This window comes from Balaenoptera physalus (assembly GCF_965194825.1).
Source record: "Balaenoptera physalus genome assembly, chromosome: 17".
In the NCBI taxonomy this organism is placed as follows: Eukaryota; Metazoa; Chordata; class Mammalia; order Artiodactyla; family Balaenopteridae; genus Balaenoptera; species Balaenoptera physalus.
The window spans coordinates 12,315,468-12,334,974 of NC_138895.1; the positions used below are offsets into that span (position 1 = coordinate 12,315,468).

At 42.0% G+C, this 19,507-nt stretch overlaps 2 protein-coding genes across 8 annotated transcripts in view; one reads left to right on the forward strand and one right to left on the reverse strand.

Annotated features, from left to right (window-relative positions):
- LOC309646918 (uncharacterized protein) overlaps positions 1–19,507 on the reverse strand; it is a 366,785-nt gene that overhangs the window by 267,437 nt on the left and 79,841 nt on the right. The gene's annotated exons all lie outside the window — the stretch shown is intronic.
- Positions 18,148–19,507, forward strand: part of DNAJC5B (DnaJ heat shock protein family (Hsp40) member C5 beta) — a 54,154-nt gene continuing 52,794 nt past the window's right edge. Inside the window, exon 1 of one of the 2 annotated variants that reach the window (XM_082433750.1) lies at positions 18,148–19,309. In XM_082433750.1, the coding sequence (XP_082289876.1) occupies positions 19,071–19,309 (239 nt within the window). In that variant the 5' untranslated portion in view covers positions 18,148–19,070. The remainder of the gene's footprint in view (positions 19,310–19,507) is intronic. The other variant, XM_082433751.1, reaches the window with a different exon arrangement.

The following is a 19,507-nucleotide window of genomic DNA, read 5'->3' on the forward strand; positions in this document are numbered from 1 at the left end:
ATTCAGAATAATGTTTGACCAAATATCTAGACAATCCATGGCCCAGTCAAGTTGACACATAAAATTAACCATCATACCTATCATGTCACCAATAGGTTCAGGAATTTTCTCATTTATTTGCCACAAAGACCTATATGGAAAGTAGTCTTATTCCCATTTGCTCAACAGATGTTTATTCAATAAATGTTTGTACATTTTAGAGATGAGGAACCTGAGGCTCAGAGAGCTGAAGTAACTTGTCTAAGGCGGCACAGCTAGTAAATGGCAGAACCAGCATTCTAACCTAGGTCTAAATGACTCCATCTGAATTCTTAACCTGTGTGGCCACTGCCTCTCAGTGCTGGGGCTGCATTCCCCATGGTCCTGAGGCTTGGGGTGGGACAGGTCTGAAGGTATTTGCTATTGGTCGAAGCTCTGGGCAGCCGTGGGGAGGGGCCCCATTTTTGTCTTCACAGGTCTGAACGTGTCAGACTTGAGTGCGACGTGGAGCTGGCAGGAGGGCTCCGCTTTCCTTTGCCTCTGAGGTCCTCCACAGAACATTAACAGATGCTACTCTTCACTGAAACGTTCATGCTTGTGCTTTGCACGGATTATATTATTTAACGTTCACCATGACCCTGTGCTCTCCCCACCACCCCCCTCTGCTGTGGTAGGGAGAGGGCTGACAGGTCACCATGGGCTGCCAAGGGCTGGGACTGAGACATCTCTCTTCAACTACTGTCCTCAGAACCACCAAGAGTACCCTCCATTGCCTTAAATGTCCCCGTGGGCCAATCCAATCCTGTTCTACCCCTCCCCCAAATCTGCCCATAAAGCCAGCATGAATCAATAATTCTACAGGTGTGTGCCATCTGCTGACTCACCTACGGAACAGGCCTGGGCTTTCCCTTCATTTGCTTTGCTCCTCGCGGCCTGACATGTTGCTGCCCCTCACTTTCTACCTTCACCAGCACTTCCAGGAAATGCTGTCCAGTGGTAAACTTGCCGGGAGCCCCTAAATCAACCGCGTTTAAAGGAGACTCCTCTGGCCCCTTTCCCTGTAGCACTGGGCTGCCTCCTGGGAATCCCTTTGTCGTGACAACATAAGCAGTCCGTTCAGTGCTGCCGAGCTAGCTAGGCCACGGCAAACCTCTTGGCCCAGAGAGGAGGGATTTGAGACTCAGGGGGCGTGTGTCTGACCCAAGTTCACAGTTAGGAGCCAAGTCATCTGTCTCCCAGTCCAGTGCTCTGGTGTTGCCCACAGATACCAGTTCTGATGGGCTGGGGGCAGGGCAGCCTGCCAGTCCCAACCGGCGGAGGCAGGCTGAGGAACAGCGTATCTCCAAGGCGGCGTCTGAGGGGCAGATACGCAGGCTGCACCAGATGACAAGGGACACGACATCAGCACCCCTTTTGCACGTCTGCCTCCGCATACGCTAATGTACAATGATGTAGGTGCAGCACAAACAAAGCAAGGTATTGCTAGAGAAACTGGGATAGGGTGGACCCTCCTTATTAACAGAAGCAGATTCCCTTTGGTCTCACGCTTCACCGGAAGGCCCTGGAAAGAGCTGAGACTCCTATCTGCCTGGAACTGCAGTGAATGACTCACGCTGGCCCCCATTCCCAATAGAAGTGGCTTTGGATTACATCATGTGTTCACAGAAACTCAGCTCGACCGTAAGTTTGTGTGGATCCACCCAGAGGATTCTCCATGGCAGGTCAACAGGCATGCGTTCAGGCTCCACGGGATGATGTCTCTAGATTAGATCCCTGGTCTGGCTCCCTACATCTCATTGCTGGTGTTGTTTCCAGAGCCTGCGAACCTGATGACAGGAGCCGAGGGCAACTGGGCTTGTGTCAGCCAAGGCTCGGAGAACACCATCAGATAAACACTTACACAGAGAAACAATCATTGGTGGGAACAAGTCTCAAAGTAAAATAAAACTGCTTATTGTTTTCAAGATCACTTAAAGAAATTTTAAACATAAAGGGTAAATGAACTTCAGGCGCTTTGAGAGCAACAGCGCCCTTGTTGAGCAGGCAGCACACTCTAGAGGTGGAGACAGAATGTGGAAGGTGCTCAGAGACATGCGTGCTCGTCCCGCCTGCCAAGGAGTCCCCGGTGCCCTTGGACAAATATCCACTTCACTGCTTGACTTGGGCTTCTTGGAACTGGGAGACCTGTGCTCCTACCCAGGCTCTGTTAATAACTGTCTCACGTTAACATGAAACTCCTCTGAGGCTCAGAGGAGTTTCTTGGTTTGTAAAATGGGAGTAAGAACACTTTCCCTGCCTACCTGTCCCAGCTGCTGTGTAGGTCAAATGAACCTACGTGAACATACCTTGTTAACAACAGAGTACTCGATCTTTTTTCCTTTGCAGGACATAATGTCTTTTGATGGAAGCGAGGTAGGAGCTTAGGAGGAGAGGGGGGGAGAGTGGTGCAAGGATTAGGGTTCCCCTGGGACATGCAGAGGGTACGGGGCAGGGCTGCAGCTGGGACTGGAGACCATGGGTCTGTGGTGGCAACATCTGCCTTACCAGTGGCTGTACAACTGAATGTTGGCTGCGGTGGTGGAAGGAATTAGGAGTACGGACATGGGAATACTATAATGACAGTGGTGATGTCGGAGTCTAAGCTGAACAGGGAAAGGGTTGAAGAAAGGAACGAGGCTGACAGATTTGGGGAGCTGGGAAATATTAGTGAGATGTAAGTACCATGAACACGGGGGCGTTAGCTGGCGAGGTAGGCAGTGGTGGGTGAGGCTGGAGTTAAAGGTTTGCGAGCTGGAGGACATCCAGGTATCTGAATAGGGCGAGGAGCCATAAGGGAGAGGGTTCCGTCTGGGAGGACCCCACGGGAGCTGAAGGGCCCCAAGTCAGTGACAGGACTTGGGGTGGAGAGAGTGAGAGCTGAGTGCCAGGGTCCCGAGAGAATCTGGGTGAGCTGACAGACGCGGGGATGGCCACGGGGAGAACAGGACCTGTGGATGGCAGGGACACCAAAGGTCGGGGGCAGAGTGTCTGGAAGGGCTGGGAGGAGAATGCTGACGCTGTTTTGGGGTACGGGAGGCCCGGGAAACAGAATGGCTAAGGGCGTGCTCAGATCTAACATTTGATATGCGGTATACACAATCAGTCATTTTATGTACAGATAATAAAAAGTAGTAGGGGCACCTTGGCCTCAATATGTAAACATATAAAACAAATTATAATGGATAACCCCTTTCAGCCATTGACATTTTAAAATACAATAGGCTCAACAGCATGCGGGAGCCGGTTAGTACCAGTGGATGAGGGCCACGCGTTGCTAAATTTTCCGGAATTTTTGCAAGCCAGGTATTATGTTGGTAGATTGAAGTAGGCCCAGGAGGGAATAGTTACACCATGGAAATCTGCAAACACTACACACTAGGGCTTTTTCTCCCCTGGAAATCTGGTTGTTAAACATTTTCCAGCATACCACTGAATAGGCCTAAATATAACCTCCAAATCTGCCCAACTTTACGGTCCTGTTGTGAGTTTAACTGTGTCACTAAAAGAGATCTGTCCTAATCCCCAGTACCTGTGAATGTGACCTTATTGAAAGTAGGGTTTCTGCATATGTAATTAAGATGTAAGTTAAGATGAGGGCATCCTGGAGTAGGGTGGGTCCTCAATCCAATATGACTGTAGTCTATAAGAGGAGCTGCAGAGACAGACACACACAGGAAAACACCAGGTGAAGGCAGACACAGGGGGACCGCCATGGTGACAGAGGCAGAGACTGAGGTATGCCAAGGATTGCCAGCAACACCGGAAGCTAAGAGGATGTCGTGAAATATGTTCCCTCAGAGCTCCCAGAAGGAGCCCACCTAGCCAACAACACCTTGATTTCTGACCTCCAGAACTGTGAGATAATAGGCTTACATTGTTGTAAGTCACCCAGTTTGTGCTACCTTGTTCAGCATTGCTAGAAAACTATACATCTGCCACGCCGTCAAGTTTGGGCACAAGGCAAGTGGAAGTTCCCCAGTGTGAGTTGTGAAGGGAAGGCCCCTATTCCCTGTGCTCTGGCTCCCAGGGAACCTTCTCGCCTACGTCCTCCGGACGTATGTTCTGTGCAGTCATCTGCTACTCCTTGTCAGCTGCCTTGTATTGTGGATTATGCTTTTAAGTGTAGACGTGTTGCCTCCTCTTCTAGGTGGTAACCAGGAGTTGTAAACTCAGACGCCTCGTGCGTGGGTCAAGGTTGCTGAGTGTGACGCTGGGGGAGCCACTGCGGGCTGGAATGTGCGTCTGCCTTTAAATAAAACACTTACCCCACCCTGCTGGCCAAGGAAAACCTAAGACCTGCCATCTGGGGACCTATGCAATGTGCCAGAGAGAGAGGGAACGTCTCTTGGCCTTTGCCTTCCCCGGCAGCAGCCAGCAGGCATTGATTCACTGTCTGTGACTTTGCTGCCTGGATCTCGTGGGTCTTCTGTCCTGGCCCAGCAAGTGGGTCTGAGACCTCAGAATTTCAACAATTGCCCTAAAGTGTCCCCCTTCAGACAGAAACTTCAAAACAGATTTTTATAGGGTTATGATTTAAATCCCCTAGCTGACTAGCTACTCCACACTACTGCAAAACTTCAGCTTCAGAAGAATGTGGCAGAAGGGTGGCGTCCCCTCTAGACACGGCTTGCCCCACACCCTGATGTTTCCATGAGTTTTTCTTGGTGACTCTCACAATCTCAGGTGGCTGAGGGAGAGGCGTCAGGGATACTGAAAAGAAAGGGTGATTTGGGGTGAGGAACCTTTTGAAGTTGAAATTCCTATTTATAGTTCATTACTTTTTGAACACCAGAGGGCGATACAGGCATACAGATAGAGCTGCTCTGCCTTGCTTTTTTAATGTGAGACCAAATGCTGAATATTGCTCATTTGACTTTTTTGCTCAGGTCTCTAAGAAGGTTACAGAGAAGGCTTTTGAGACCATTTTCCGGATGTCCAAGCCCCGGGGCTGGTACACCCACCGAAGGGTGCTGGGTAGGGTTACAGCTTCCTTCACTCACCCTCCCATCCCGTCCTGAGACTGTCTAGTTCCGGTCAGCTCTTTGGGAGGGTTTGGACTGTGTCCCAGGTAAGAGCTAACTTGTGCAGGGACCCAGCTTGTTACTTCCAGGGCCATTCATTTAAAACTGGTTTCGTGAGTTCTACTTAGTACCTGGCCCTGAGAGAATTGAGAAGCCTGAGAGAGGAGCCCCCGTGAGGAGGGATGAGGGATTGCAGAGGTCCTAATGGTTATCACCTGGGCGGTTCGTGGGGCTTTGGTGACGGTAGCCAGCTGACCAGGCTGCGTGTCTGTGGTCTTGGACCAGCTCCCCCCAGTGACCTCTGATTGTGAGGACAGTTTGGCAGAATGTTCATGGTTTCTGGAGCATTATGGACAGCTGTGCATGCCTCACGGGAGAGTCTGGGAGGAGCAGCAGTAGAGCAGTTGGGGTGCCCATGGCCGGCCTGACTGGTGGTGAGGGCCCTGGGAAGGGGCAACTGGGCTCAGCTCTGGAGTCTGAGGCCTGTGAGGAGAGCTTAAGCTGCACAAGTGCCCATCTAGGTGGGCAGCAGGGAGACCAGCATCGGGGCCCATCTAATTCTGCAGGCCTAGAAGCCATGGGTGTGTGTGTGTGTGCAGCTGTGGAAAAATCTGCACCTGACTACATAACTCATTCAGAAAGGAGCGTGTTTACCTTCACCCACTGGGAGAGGCGGCTCAGCTTTAGCTGTTCAGTTCTGGGCAACTTCCAAAGGCATTCAGCAGAGACAGAGACTGTTCTTAGCAATGACATGTTGTCAATAATAAAGCACCACTTACTACACAAGCTAGAAGAAGGCTTTGCAGACCAAAAAGCTGTGCTAATGGGTTGATTACAATTTAGTGGGCTCTAGTTGTTCATCTGAAAGAGAAAACTTCAGCAAAATGAGGGGAAAATGTGAATCTACAATAGAGGGCACAAAGTCACTGCCATTATCCCAATGAGTACGTTGAAATGTACCACTGGAAAATCCAGCGTGGACACTAGAAATCGGTGCAAGGCCATGATCCGTTTGGCGCACAACAGGGCACTGCGCTGCTTCCCAGTCCTGTGATTGTTGCAGGGGCCTGGCCACGTGCACTCACAAGAGAGGATTCTCCGCCATTTGTGATTCTATTTCTCAATTCAGCCTTTTAAATGAACAAGGATTTAAAGGAACAGATTTGGAAGCAGAGCACTTAGATTGGACCCCAGTTCCAGCTTTCTGCCCCTCATTATTGATGTTCATGCTTGGGGGAAGTGATATGACCACAGTTAGTCAGTTATCTCTTTCTTAAAATGGACACTGAGTATCAGATAATGTATTTCACTTGTGAAAAAACTTATTAGGAAATTACCAAGGGTGGTTTAAGTGCAGTTATTAATCTCTAGAGGGAATCCTTTAGTATTTCCTTCCCTTTCAAACACATGTCTATTACCTGGGCTGGGTGAGGCTTCATTTGAAAGTGGGCTTTATTAGAGTTAAAGATATGTATTTAGGCCAGTCCTATTAAACTACCACTTAAATGCCCCCCAAAATAGGAATGACAACTATTTTGGTTTCTATGTACTCTGCTGGTTTTGTAGTCTGTTTAGCCACATTTAGATGACAATTTGTAGAACAATCACTGTAATGGAAACCTTATTGAAAAGAAATTTTGCCTTGAGCAAAAGTTTATGTCTTTGTTTTTATCTTCTATCTTTTTTAGCTAATTAACATAAGAGACATCTTCAGCTAAGATGAATGGGGAACAACCATCAGCAAAATCAAGGATCAATGTTCTGCTTATAGACATTTTGTCAGATAAACACTTCTGTTGGACTTGAAGTCTCCTTGGTTTATCACAGCAATTGCTTACTGTAAGTAAGCAACAAGGTGTTTAAATTTCACATCTGTGAAGTACATGTTATGTTTCCTAGCCGCAGACAAGACACAGTCAATATTTTTTCAGTAATACAGGTCTCAGATTCAGAGCTTTACTTAACCAAATAAATACTGTCCTTGACACTGAACTATGTACTAGACCTCATTAATGAACATGCTTATTGGTAGTTCCTTGTTTAAAGCCATTACTGCAATTTTTTTCTTGAGCTTTAAAATATACTCCATCTGGCTCATTCACAGATTGATAAGCAAGGGAATATAGCAGGCAACAACCCCCTGGAATTAGACTGTGAACTCCTGCAGCAAAGCTCTCTGGTGAGTTACAGCTTGGGCTGTGAAATCAGTCAGCCTGGTTTCAAAGCCTGGGTCCACGGCTTACTAGCTGGTGACCTTGTGCAATTCATTCAGCCTCTCCAATCTTATATTCCTCCCCTGTAAAATAAGGATATGAAAGTACCCACCTTATAATTCTGTAGGGTTCCAATGAGAGAATCTAGCTAACATGCGAGTTACTATCGTCACCAGCACCACCATCACCACCTCTGAAACCCTCACAACCCCCAGTACAACGCCTTGCACTATATTCATCGCATAGCTCATTCTACCTACTGATGAATTACAGATTTGGGATGAAATCTACCAGGACTGCCCATTCAAATTATTAAAATACTTCCAGCCTACTCTGTTTCAATTTTAGGGGGCAGAGAGAAAGAGCACCATCTTAACAATTGCTCAAACCCCAACCCTAGAAAATAATCATTAGATTTGTGTTTATAAAAGTACCTAGTATCATACTTGGCACACCTATACTAGATATTTGATAAAAGGTCTGAGAGGTAAAAAGGGTTCATATTTTATTACTCTTTTACAGAGAAGACACAGGTTTAAAGTGACTTGCCCAGAGTCTACAGGAATGTTGTTTTTGGATACTCCTTCTTGATTTAAACTATGCAAAGCCAAATTTTATTTTCTGTTGAATCACACAGATGCCATTATCTTTGCTAAGTGTTTTCTTAGGAAATCCAGGCAATGGAAAATTCCTCTAGAGAGCTGCTTGGTCGACAAGTGCTTTCCATTTTACTTAACTAAAGCTGTCAGGTCCAGTGAATAAGGAAACTAGTCAGCACTGGCTCTTAATGTGGGCAGCTCTATAGAACCACCTGGAGCCCTAAAAGTGCCTGAGCCAGGGCCCACTCTTTGTTCACTGCATTCGGTTGTTTAGATTAGGATTTATTTGTTGGAACTATGTGCCCTTGGCCATCACATGTTCAAAATGAGTGGTGCTTGCACCTGCTGATATATGAAGTTTACCTTAAACACTATGTACCCTAATGTTTATGATTCTTAGGTTATTTTGGTCAAATATTCAAATTCATCTAGTACCTGCTGCAGATTCTATGCTGATGTATTGGTACTAGTCATTTATTATAATAACCCTAACCCCATGTGGTAATTCAGAGAGGTATATAAAAGGTCTCTAGGAGCACCTAAGGGAATAGTGAAGACCCCATAAATAGAATACACAGGGAAAATTTGCATGCAATGCCCCCAGCCCCAAACACACACACACACAGACTTCTCTCTCCAATTTTCTAGAAAGGCCACATTGGTTCAATCTTGGAATATTTTCTAGGTTCCCCTCTTCAAACTTCAATGAGTACACTGGCAATGCTTTTACAGTACATTTGGTGCATTTTGCATCAAGGAGTTATTTATGTGCTTACCATGAGTTATGTCCTTTTACAAATATCATTTGAAGCTCACCATTTCCAGAAAGCCTCACCTGTTTAAGTGGAATATGATTCCATTAATCTCTGGCTGTATCTTTAGATTATATATCAGAAGCCATATGTGTATATAGGCATGTGCTGACATCCTATGTATTAGAGCACACATCAGCATGAATCTTTTATTTCTTCAATTTAAGTGCCCAGGGCCATTGAATATACTCTTCCACCTGCCTAGAATATATTTGCTTCTACAAACAATCCCTTCATCTAGTTCTTTTCAGATATCTGCTTGGTTATTTTTGTTCAGGGAAGCTTTTTCTGATCTTCCCCTGCTCCACTGATTTACATAGTCTTACATCTCTCCAAAGTCTTACTTTTATACTTATTTGAGCGATCATTTGATTAATATCTGTCTCTACTGGTAGGTTGTAACTCTGTAAACCACAACCCAGAGTCTGTGCTTGGTTTTGTTTACCAGGATATTTCTAGCATTTAGCCCAATGCCTAGACCTAGTAGGTAACCAACTGTTGAATGACTAGATGAATAAGAAACTATGTTTTCTCTCTGAGAAACAGCTGTAGTTTTACTTCACCTAAGAGTTTTGCAATACTTAAAAAAATTATAAACTCATGGTTTAGTCAATATTAAAAAATTAAAAAGTAATGATTTAAGAAGAGAGTGGTTAATTGTGTAAAAATAATGGATTTTACTAAAACTATTTATTAAACTGAATTTGAGGCTTTAAACCTCAATTTTAAAAACCGTCACCCATAACCTCACCATATTAATATAGCAACTATTTTCATTTCATCAAAGGACACTGCCCTTCTAATTAAACTTAAGAGCTTTTGCACAGCAAAGGAAACCTAAGCAAAATGAAAAGACAACCTACGGGTTGGGAGAAAACATTTGTAAACAATGCTACCGACAAGGGCTTAATTTCCAAAATATATAAAAAGCTCATACAACTTAATATCAAAAAACAAACAACCCAATCACAAAATGGGCAGAAGACCTAAATATACATTTCTCCAAAGAAGATATACAGATGGCCAACAGGCAAATGAAAACTACATTGAGGTATCACCTCACACCAGTCAGAATGGCCATCATTAAAAATCTACAAACAATAAATGCTGGAGAGGGTGTGGAGAAAAGGGAACCCTCCTACACTGTAGGTGGGAATGTAAATTGGTGCAGCCACTATGGAGAACAGTACAGAGGTTCCTTAAAAAACTAAAAATAAAGTTACCATACGAGCCTGCAATCCCACTCCTGGGCATATATCCAAAGAAAACTCTAATTTGAAAAGATACATGCACCCCAATGTTCATAGCAGTGCTATTTACAATAGCCAAGACATGGAAACAACCTAAATGTCCATTGACAGATGAATGGCTAAAGAAGATGTAGCATGTATCTATATATACACATATATAGATATATATATAATGGAATATTACTCAGCCATAAAAATGAATGAAATAATGTCATTTGCAGCAACATGGATGGACCTAGAGATGATCATATTAAGTGAAGTAAGTCAGACAGTGAAAGACAAATATTATATGATATCACTTATATGTGGAATCTAAAAAACTGATACAAACAAACTTATTTACGAAATGGAAATAGACTCACACAGAAAACAAACTTATGGTTACCAAAGGAGATAGCAGGGTGGGTGGGGGAGAGATAAATTAGGAGTTTGGGATTGACATATACACACTACTATATATAAAACAGATAGACAACAAGGACCTACTGTATAGCATTGGGAACTATACTCAGTATCTTGTAATAACCTATAATGGAAAAGAATCTGAAAGAGAATACATACATGCATATATGTATGTATATATATAAATACACATAAATATATGACTGAATCACTATGCTGTACACTTGAAACTAACACAACACTGTAAATTAACTATACTTCAATTTAAAAAAAAAAGGACATTGTCCTTAAGCTGAAGTGATGATGGAACTTGGGTATTTAGCTTTAAATGTCTTTAGTTCCCCCCACCCCTGCCCCATTTATCTGCATGATGGTGGGCTGCTTTCTAAACTCTGGCTGGAAATCAGGATCTGTGAGAAATAGCCTTTGTATCTGAAAAAAAACAATGATATCTAGAGGTGAGAGTGCTCTGAAATGTTTATACAAAACAGCACTAGGATTTGCTACCTGTCATACTAAGCAGCAAACTTAAACAATACCTTCAACTTCAGGAGCCAGACCACATTTTGCAAAATTCAGGAGTAATACCTGTTTCATTTGACTTAAGACTTTTTCAGTCTGTACGATCTTACTCAAAATCATAGGGAACTATTCTCTCTTGTGACCTTCTATTTTATATGAGACTTTGAGCATTGTTTTAACAAGAAAGCCCTAATTTTTTTTTTGTCTGTGCCATTTGGCATGCGGGATCTTAGTTCCCTGACCAGGGATTGAACCCATGCCCCCTGCAATGGAAGCGTGGAGTCTTAACCACTGGACTGCCAGGGAAGTCCCAAGAAATCCCTAATTCTTAAAACCACCTCAGTCACCACTGTGACTCAGTGCCTCTTAACTAAGATTAGGGTAAAATGTTCAGATATGAAAACAGTTGAATTAATGTAGTGAGAAATTACAGTTTCACCCTTATTGTTATATGGTCCTTCCTATAATTTTAAAGCAATTGATTAGTACTAGCCTTAGACCAAAGGAAAATAAAATTAAAAAGAACCCACTTTGACTCTGAATAGCTAAAGCAACCTTGAGAAAGAACAAAGATGGAGGCATGACACTCCCTGATTTCAAACTATATTATTAATATAAATGCTATAGTAATCAAAACAGTATGGTATTGGCATAAAAACAGACACACAGATCAATGGAACAGAACATAGAGCCCAGAAATAAAGCCATGCTCATATGGTCAATTAATCTATGACAAAGAAGCCAAGAATATACACTGGGGAAAGGACAGTCTCCTCAATAAATGTGTTGGGAAAACTGGACAACCACATGCAAAAGAATGAAACTGGACCGTTATCTTACACTGTACACAAAAATCAACTCAAAATGGATTAAAAACTTGAAGGTAAGACCTGAAACCATAAAAGTCCTAGAAGAAAATGTAGGTGGTAAGCACCTTGACATCGGTGTTGGCGATGATGTTTTGGATTTGATGTCAAAAGCAAAGGCAACTAAAGCACAAATAAACAAGTGGGAATATGTCAAACTAAAAACCTTCTGCACAGCAAAGGACACCATCAACAAAGTGAAAAGGCAATCTACCAAATGGGGGAAAGTATTTGCAAATCATATATCCGATAACGGGTTAATAACTAAAATATATAAAGAATTCATACAAATCAACAGCAAAAAAGCAAGCAACCCAAATAAAAAATGGATAGAGGATCTGAATAGGTATTTTTCCAAAGAAGACATGCAGATGGCCAACAGGTACATGAAAAGGCGCTCAACAACACTAATCATCAGGGAAATGCAAGTCACAACCACAGTAAGATATCACTTCACACCTGTCCAAATGGCTATCATCAAAAAGTCTACCAATAACAAGTGCTGACGAAAATGTGGAGAAAATGGAGCCTCTTGTGCACTGTTTGTAAGAATGTAAATTGGTGCATCAACTATGGAAAACAGTATCGAGGTTCCTCAAAAAATTGAAAACAGAACTACCATATATTTCAGCAATTTCTCTTCTGGGTATTTATCCAAAGAAAACATTAACTCGAATAGATACCTGCACCCCCATATTCACTGTAGCATTATTTGCAATAGCCAAGATATGGAAACAACCTAAGTGTATATCAATGGATGAATGGATAAAGAAAATGCGGTATATATCACTTAGCCATAAAAAAGAAGGAAATCTTGCCATTTATGACAACATGGATGGACCTTGAGGGTATCATGCTAAGTGAAATAATTCAGACAAACACTATATAATCTCACTTACATGTGGAATTAAAAAAAAACTAACAAACCTGAGCTCACAGATACAGAGAACAGATTGGTGGGTGCCATAAGCAGAGGGGGGTGGGGGGGGGTGTGGTTGTGGTAATGGGTGGGTGAAATGGGTGAAGGGGGTCAAAAGGTACAAACTTCTAGCTATAAAATAAGTCATGGAGATGTCATGTACAGCAATGGTGACTATAGTTAATAATACAGTATGGCATATTTGAAAGTTGCTAAGAGAGTAGATCTTAAAAGTTTTCATCACAAGAAAAAAAATTTGTAACTATGTATGGTGATGGATGTTACCTAGACTTACCATGGTGATCTTTTAGCAATATATACAAATATTGAATCATTACACTGTACATCTGAAACGAATTAAATATGTCAACTATATCTCAATAAAAAATAAAAGAACCCACTTTGCATGTCAGGAGATAGCACATTTTCTTGATTCAAAGTTCCGGTGGAAACCTGGAAGCAATTCCACAGCAGCATCTGGCTGAGCCAAGCACCAGTTGACTAATGATCAAATTAGAGGTAGCATGTATTTTGGTATCACTGGATGCCTTGTAATGGCAACCTTTGTGGTCATGCATGTTTTATTCTCTCTTTGTTATGTTTTCCAGAGGGATAACCAATTGGCTGATAGAGTAACAAATCAAAAGTAACTCGACGCCATTGACCTGCTTAAGCTCGCATGGGAACGAGGGAAAGGAGCAGCCGTTTACTCTGAAAGAGCGGAACAGGTATGAAACAATTCCTTGTTGCTGCCTTTATTTCTCTGCACATCTATTTCCAGACCAGTTGAAAACAGCAAATTATTCCTGTTTGAAAACACAGAATCGGAGTTATAGGAACAGGTACTGTGGGTTATTTGTAACATTCCCAAGTTGTCTTATCTTCAGGTTGCTGTTTATAGAAGTACCAGTGCAGTCAAGAGGTAATTATTTTTCAATAGCAAACTGTAATCACACTAGGGAGAATTATTACTTTAAAACATAGGTTAGCATTTTGGATGTGTGTTTAGCTTTAAGATACAACGCCCTTTGAATAAGGAGATCTTGCTCCAATAAACAGATTTCTATAGAGGAATTATAGAAGTAATTAAAAAATGGTAAAACATGTTGGTTCCTCCAATCACAGCCATCAGAAGTGTTTTTGCTGTTTAATGATCTAATCTCCCCTGCTCACATTCATTTTCTCAGCCGTGAAGGGACCCTGCCAAGAAAGGCAGAGTTTGATTTTTTTTCCATTTTCAGAATTCACATAATAGACAGAGGTGAAGCTTCTTTTACTCTGAAGGAAACATTTCATGTCAACATGAAAAATTTAGAACAGCATTTGTAGGGCTCCTGGAATTAGAACCTTTAAAATATGTGTTTATTTTGAATTGGATGTCTGTCACCATTGGAGTGCTGAACGTTCTTTCAATTATATCTTTATCAAGAGACAGGTAAGCTGTAGTAGTGGCAGTGACTTTAGTGGTCAGTGGTTTAAGAAATTATGATATTAATGGATTGTAATGCAGCTAGAAAGTAATTTAAGTTCAGATGATTGTCATGTACTTATGATCAAAATTAAATTACTTAATAACTTTGCATAAGGTTTTTCTCAATAGGGTAGTATAGATGAGAGACTATGAATAAATAATAAAGACTTGAGTTTTGCATAGGAATGTTAGCATTCAAAAGGCTACAGAGAAAGAACTCATAAAGATTATATTTTATATAAGGAATTAAACAAGGGTATGACTCCATTATTTAAGTTTAAGGAGAGTTTTTAGGAGATGTTTTGACTATTGCTCTGTAGTTAGTATGTTCTTGGCATAATGTCTATTTTCACACAATAAACAACTAAGGGTTTCAATGTATTACTCTATTGAATTTGACACTAAATGTCATCTGCATTAATAATATATGAAGAGTCTGGTTTCCAGCTCAGCAAGGGCACAGAAAAATAGCAGGTTGTTGCTTGACACACAGAAAGCAACCCTGCAGTCTCTGGGTTCCTTTATGTTTCAGTTTATAGAGTCAGCCAACTACTAACAACACTGACCAGCTATTGACCAACTATCTTTTTCTTGTGTTCCAATATTGATGTAATTTTTTTTTAAGTACCGCAATTAAGAGATGTTGATGTTGTCGTCTAAAAAGAAATATTTTGATCTTTTGGGAATAGCTCAAAGAAGATGAAACAGAAAATAAACAAGTTCCCAACTCTGTAACAACCCATTCTGAATATTATTCAATACACAACATAAAGAAAGTCAGCTGCTGGATTTCACTTAGCAGGAATAGATTACAGTGTGATTAGATTTCTAAATAAAGGATGATATGAAAAAATACATAAACCAAAGGAATAGCCAGTTACCATGTCTTCTTGGGCGTGAGTTTCTATGTACAGAACTATCTGAGAGATGGACTCTGCCTTCTTTTTCCATTGGGGAGAGGAGTATGTAAAGGGACGGCTGTGGGGCGGGGAAGGGTGAATCCCAGATTGTTTCCAGGACTACTCCAGCCCCCAAGTGACCCCCCTCTCTTGTTCCTCACCTGGAATTACTTTAGGGGGCAGTCTTGGAAAAAAAAGTCCCAGTCAAAACTGGGAAACTGTGCATGTCTGTGCCTTGTTGAAATTGATTTTAGGACAATCTGTTGATTTATGCAAGCCATGGCCTCTCTCTTATTTCATGAGATAGATGATGAAGAGTGAATACATTTTATTCCCTCAAACTGAAACTGTTTCTTCTGAATATAGAGAAAAATAAAGGTAACTATTTTTCACACTTTTATTTCTTCTTCTCTTGACTAGCTCTCTACAAACTTTCTTTCTGAAAATGTCTTGACCCAGATTTATCACTGCTTCTTTTATCCATACTAGTAATGTCTATACACTATATCTGAATCTGTTTGGTTTGAATACCTTAGTGTATGCATATATATACATATATATATATGTGTGTGTGTGTGTGTGTATATATATATATATACACACACACACACACACACACACACACACATATATATATACCATTGTTATGTCCCTGAAGTATTCATTCTCAAGTACCTGCAAGCCACTTTCAATTTAAAGGTAGAGTAGGTTGCAGTGATTTAAGAAAAATCCACAGTGGATAAGCCTGGCTTAAAGGTGCTCAGGGAACCGCTACTGATGTTTAATTGAGGTACATGACACTAAGGAGTATTGGTTGACAGTGACCAGAATCTATTTATAGCTAAGACATGCTCAAAAGAAAACAATGTATATACATTTGTGTACAGGGAGGAATTTTACTGGCTCAACCCAAGGAAGGGATGATGGACAAACTGTGGGAGGGGATGAGTTGCAAGTGTACCTGAAAACAACTGGAACCAGGGGACTGAACCCCACTGAGGCTCTCTCTCCATCTCCTGCCACTGCTCCTCTTCTGCAGGTCTGTTTCAATCTCTCTCATTTCAGGCCAGCCAACAATACCCAAACTTTACATTTTACAGGTTTTACCATCTGAGAGATTGTTCTACATCCAAAACAAAAAAAAAATCTTAGGGAAGGACTCTGGTTGACCTGGTTGACTTGGCTTGGGTAAGGTACCCACTCCTGGTCTATTCAACTGAGATCAGGTGAGACTGAGGCAGGTCTCACAAGACGCCTATGTTGCAGTGCAGAAGGAGGAGAAAGGAGAACTAATAGGCTAATAGTAAAGTTGTCTGCTACAATGATCTCTGGTCAGAATGCCCCAAAAGGCATTTGTTAAGTTGGCTTAGATGACCTCTAACTCCATATTCTACGGTCCTAGGATTTGAATCATTATGTTGATATATTCTTAGTGACTTTGGGGATCTTGCTACCCAGCGAGATCTTAAAATCTCTGAGACAAGTATGATGACTGTGGTCCTATTCCTTGCCTACCAAGCCACACAGAAATCCCTACTTTCCAAATCCCATTCATTCATGGCATTTAGTGTGACTAGTGAGAAACCTACCTACCAGTCGCCTCCATTCCTGGGAACAGTTAGGTGGAAGTGTAGGGCAGAGCATCAGTATCCTGAGCACATGTGTGTGGTGGCAGCAGGAGAGAGGGGACAGAAAAGAAGTAGGGAGGGTGTCAGTTACTTGGGCAATTTTTCCTTCAATTGTGAATATTCAGTTGGGCTGTGGTTCCAAGATAGGGCTGAGCTGCAGAACTGGAACCCAGGGATGAAGGACCCAGCCCCAAGTCTTGAATTACTTACTTGCTAGGGAAATTGTGATGGGTACGTGAGAGAGGTAAGGTAGAGCAGTAGTGAAAATAAGTGCTACGATTTACTGAGTGGCTGCCAGTCAGTACGGACATCTGCTAGATTTTGTTTTGTGACAAGCAAAATTAGGATTCCTCCTCCTCTTGTCCTTGTGTGAACCAGACATTTGGGACTCGGGCCCCTCTGGCCTCCAGAAGCTCCACTTTCACGGAAGGCTAACTGAGGAGGGGACAACACAGTCATGCCAAAAGAGGAACCTTTGTCCTTGTGTTGTTGTCCTCTGTTAAGTCAGTTTTTTTCCCCAGTGTCTTCAGGGCTGCAGGAGTTTTGCTTGGGGTCTGACTTTCTCCAGCACTGGCTTCCTGTTCTCCCCTCAAGAAGCTAAATGCTCACAAAAACATTTTGAAGTTCTTCACATTGTCCTTCTTACTCGAATTACTTAGGACCACAAGCACTCACTGTGCCATGCTGCGGTCTCAGGGGCCTCTAAGACCACCCTGACCCACCAAATGACATCCAGAAGGCTCTGCTCTTGCCTGTGTTGGTTCAGTCATTAGTCTGGTGGAAGCAGAGCTCAAAGGTTGGCTTCAACCAAGCCCATCTAACCACTGGCATGTGCCCATTTGGGTCTGCTGCTGCCACTGTTGTCACCAGGGATTCCTTGTGTTGAACATGAGTATCGCCACAGCCCTGATGCCATCTCCGGAGCCCTGGTATATACATTCATTCACATTCATTCACTCTTACAGCACTTGCTGCACAAAGCCCAAAGCCCAGAGATGGACAGTAATTTTTAAGGAACTTCTGGTCAGAGGAGCTTGCAATCTAAGTAATTTTATTTATTTATTTTTTCTTGTTTTGTTTTTGTGATAAAATACAACATAAAGTTTACTTTTTTAACTGTACAATTCAATGACATGAAGTAAAATGACAGTGATATTTAACCATCACCATTATCTACTTCCAGAACTTTTTCATCATCCCAAACAGAAATTTGTACCCATTAAGCAATAACTCCCCATTCCCCACTTCCCCCTCACCCCCCCACCTCTGGTAGTCTGTATTCTACTTTCTGTCTCTATGAATATGCCTATTCAAGGTACGCATATAACAGGGATCACATTACAATATTTGTCCTTTCGTGACTGGCTTATTTCACTTAGATAATGTTTTCAAGGTTCATCTTATTGTAGCATGTATCAGAATTCCATTTCTTTTTACAGCTGAGTAATATTTCATTGTATGTACATACCACATTTTCATTTATCTGGCTTTTATGAATAATGCTGCTATGAACATTGGTATTTGTTTCTGTTTTTTAATATATTAACTTATTTAGTTCTTCAACAGCTCTATGAGTTTAGGCACTTTTTTGTCTCCAATTTATAGATAGGGATGGTCATGAAGCTGGTCATGGCAAGGCCAATATTCCAACCCAGAGGGTCTGACTACAGTGCACTCTCTGACTTACACACTGTGCCTCCTTTAATAAAAATAGTTCTTTGAAGTTACTATGTTTTGGGTACATTATACGCATTATTTCTAAATCCTTAAGGTATCCTTATGATGTGGGTTTTATTATCCTCATATTACAAGTGAAGACGTTAAGGCTTGGCGAGGCTGAGTGTGGACGCAGGGATGCCCCCAGTGTGCTTGCTTCTCCGTGCTTCCCCCCTAGAGCCAGAACACAGCAGGAAGATGGCTCCTTGGGACTTGGGACAGCACAGCCCTTTCTGTGCTGTGCTATCTCGTGTGCAAAACCCATGAGCACTGTTGGGGGGACTTGGTATCCCACAGCTGCAGAGAAGTTCTAACCAGGCTCCTAGATGAGACCAGGATTTTTTTTTTTTTTTTGATACTTACAGAAAGTTGGTTTTTTGTGTTTTGTTTGTTTTGTTTTGTTTTAAAAAAACTCTAACAATGGCTAGGCCAATAGAGTCAAAGTAAAATAGATGATTATTTCCATTGCTGGCTAAATTTGGAAAAGATACAAAAAAGGAGTTATGCAAATTCTGACCAAAAAAATCTATATATGCCTGACTTGGGAGGACTGATTTTTAACAATTATGAGTTAGCTGGGTATTTAGATAACATTTTGCTTCTATTTACCCATGTGGACAAAGCCATATTCCATTTGCATGGCTGCCTGTAGCCTTTAAAACCCTGACTGACTTGAAGCTCTAGTGTTGGCTTTCCTAACCTTTTTCTCCCCTCCTTTTGCAGCTAACACAAAGATGTACTTCAGATTGCCATTTTATAAAAGGTCAGAAATGAACTCTCTTCCCTTGAGAGAGTGGGATCCACTATGCATAACCCTCACGGCTATTTCCCCTCTGGTTTTGCAGCTTGAGAAGATGGCACGTAACATACCTAACCAAAGACAGCGGACTATGTCAACATCTGGAGCAGCTCTATATGAGATTCTTGGTCTGCATAAGGGAGCATCAAATGAAGAAATTAAGAAAACCTACAGGTACAGAGGAAGTTCAATGACGGTATTTCCTGTACTGTTAGTGATAGTTATTTTGTGATTGGCGAGTGCCTCCAATTAAAGACATAAGCTTCCTGCTGAGACCTGGTAATCAAGAGTTTTGGAACTCACGTTCCATTCCCTATTCTATAGCATAAGCAGTTGGGAATGGACGGCATCACACTGATTTTATGAAAGAAC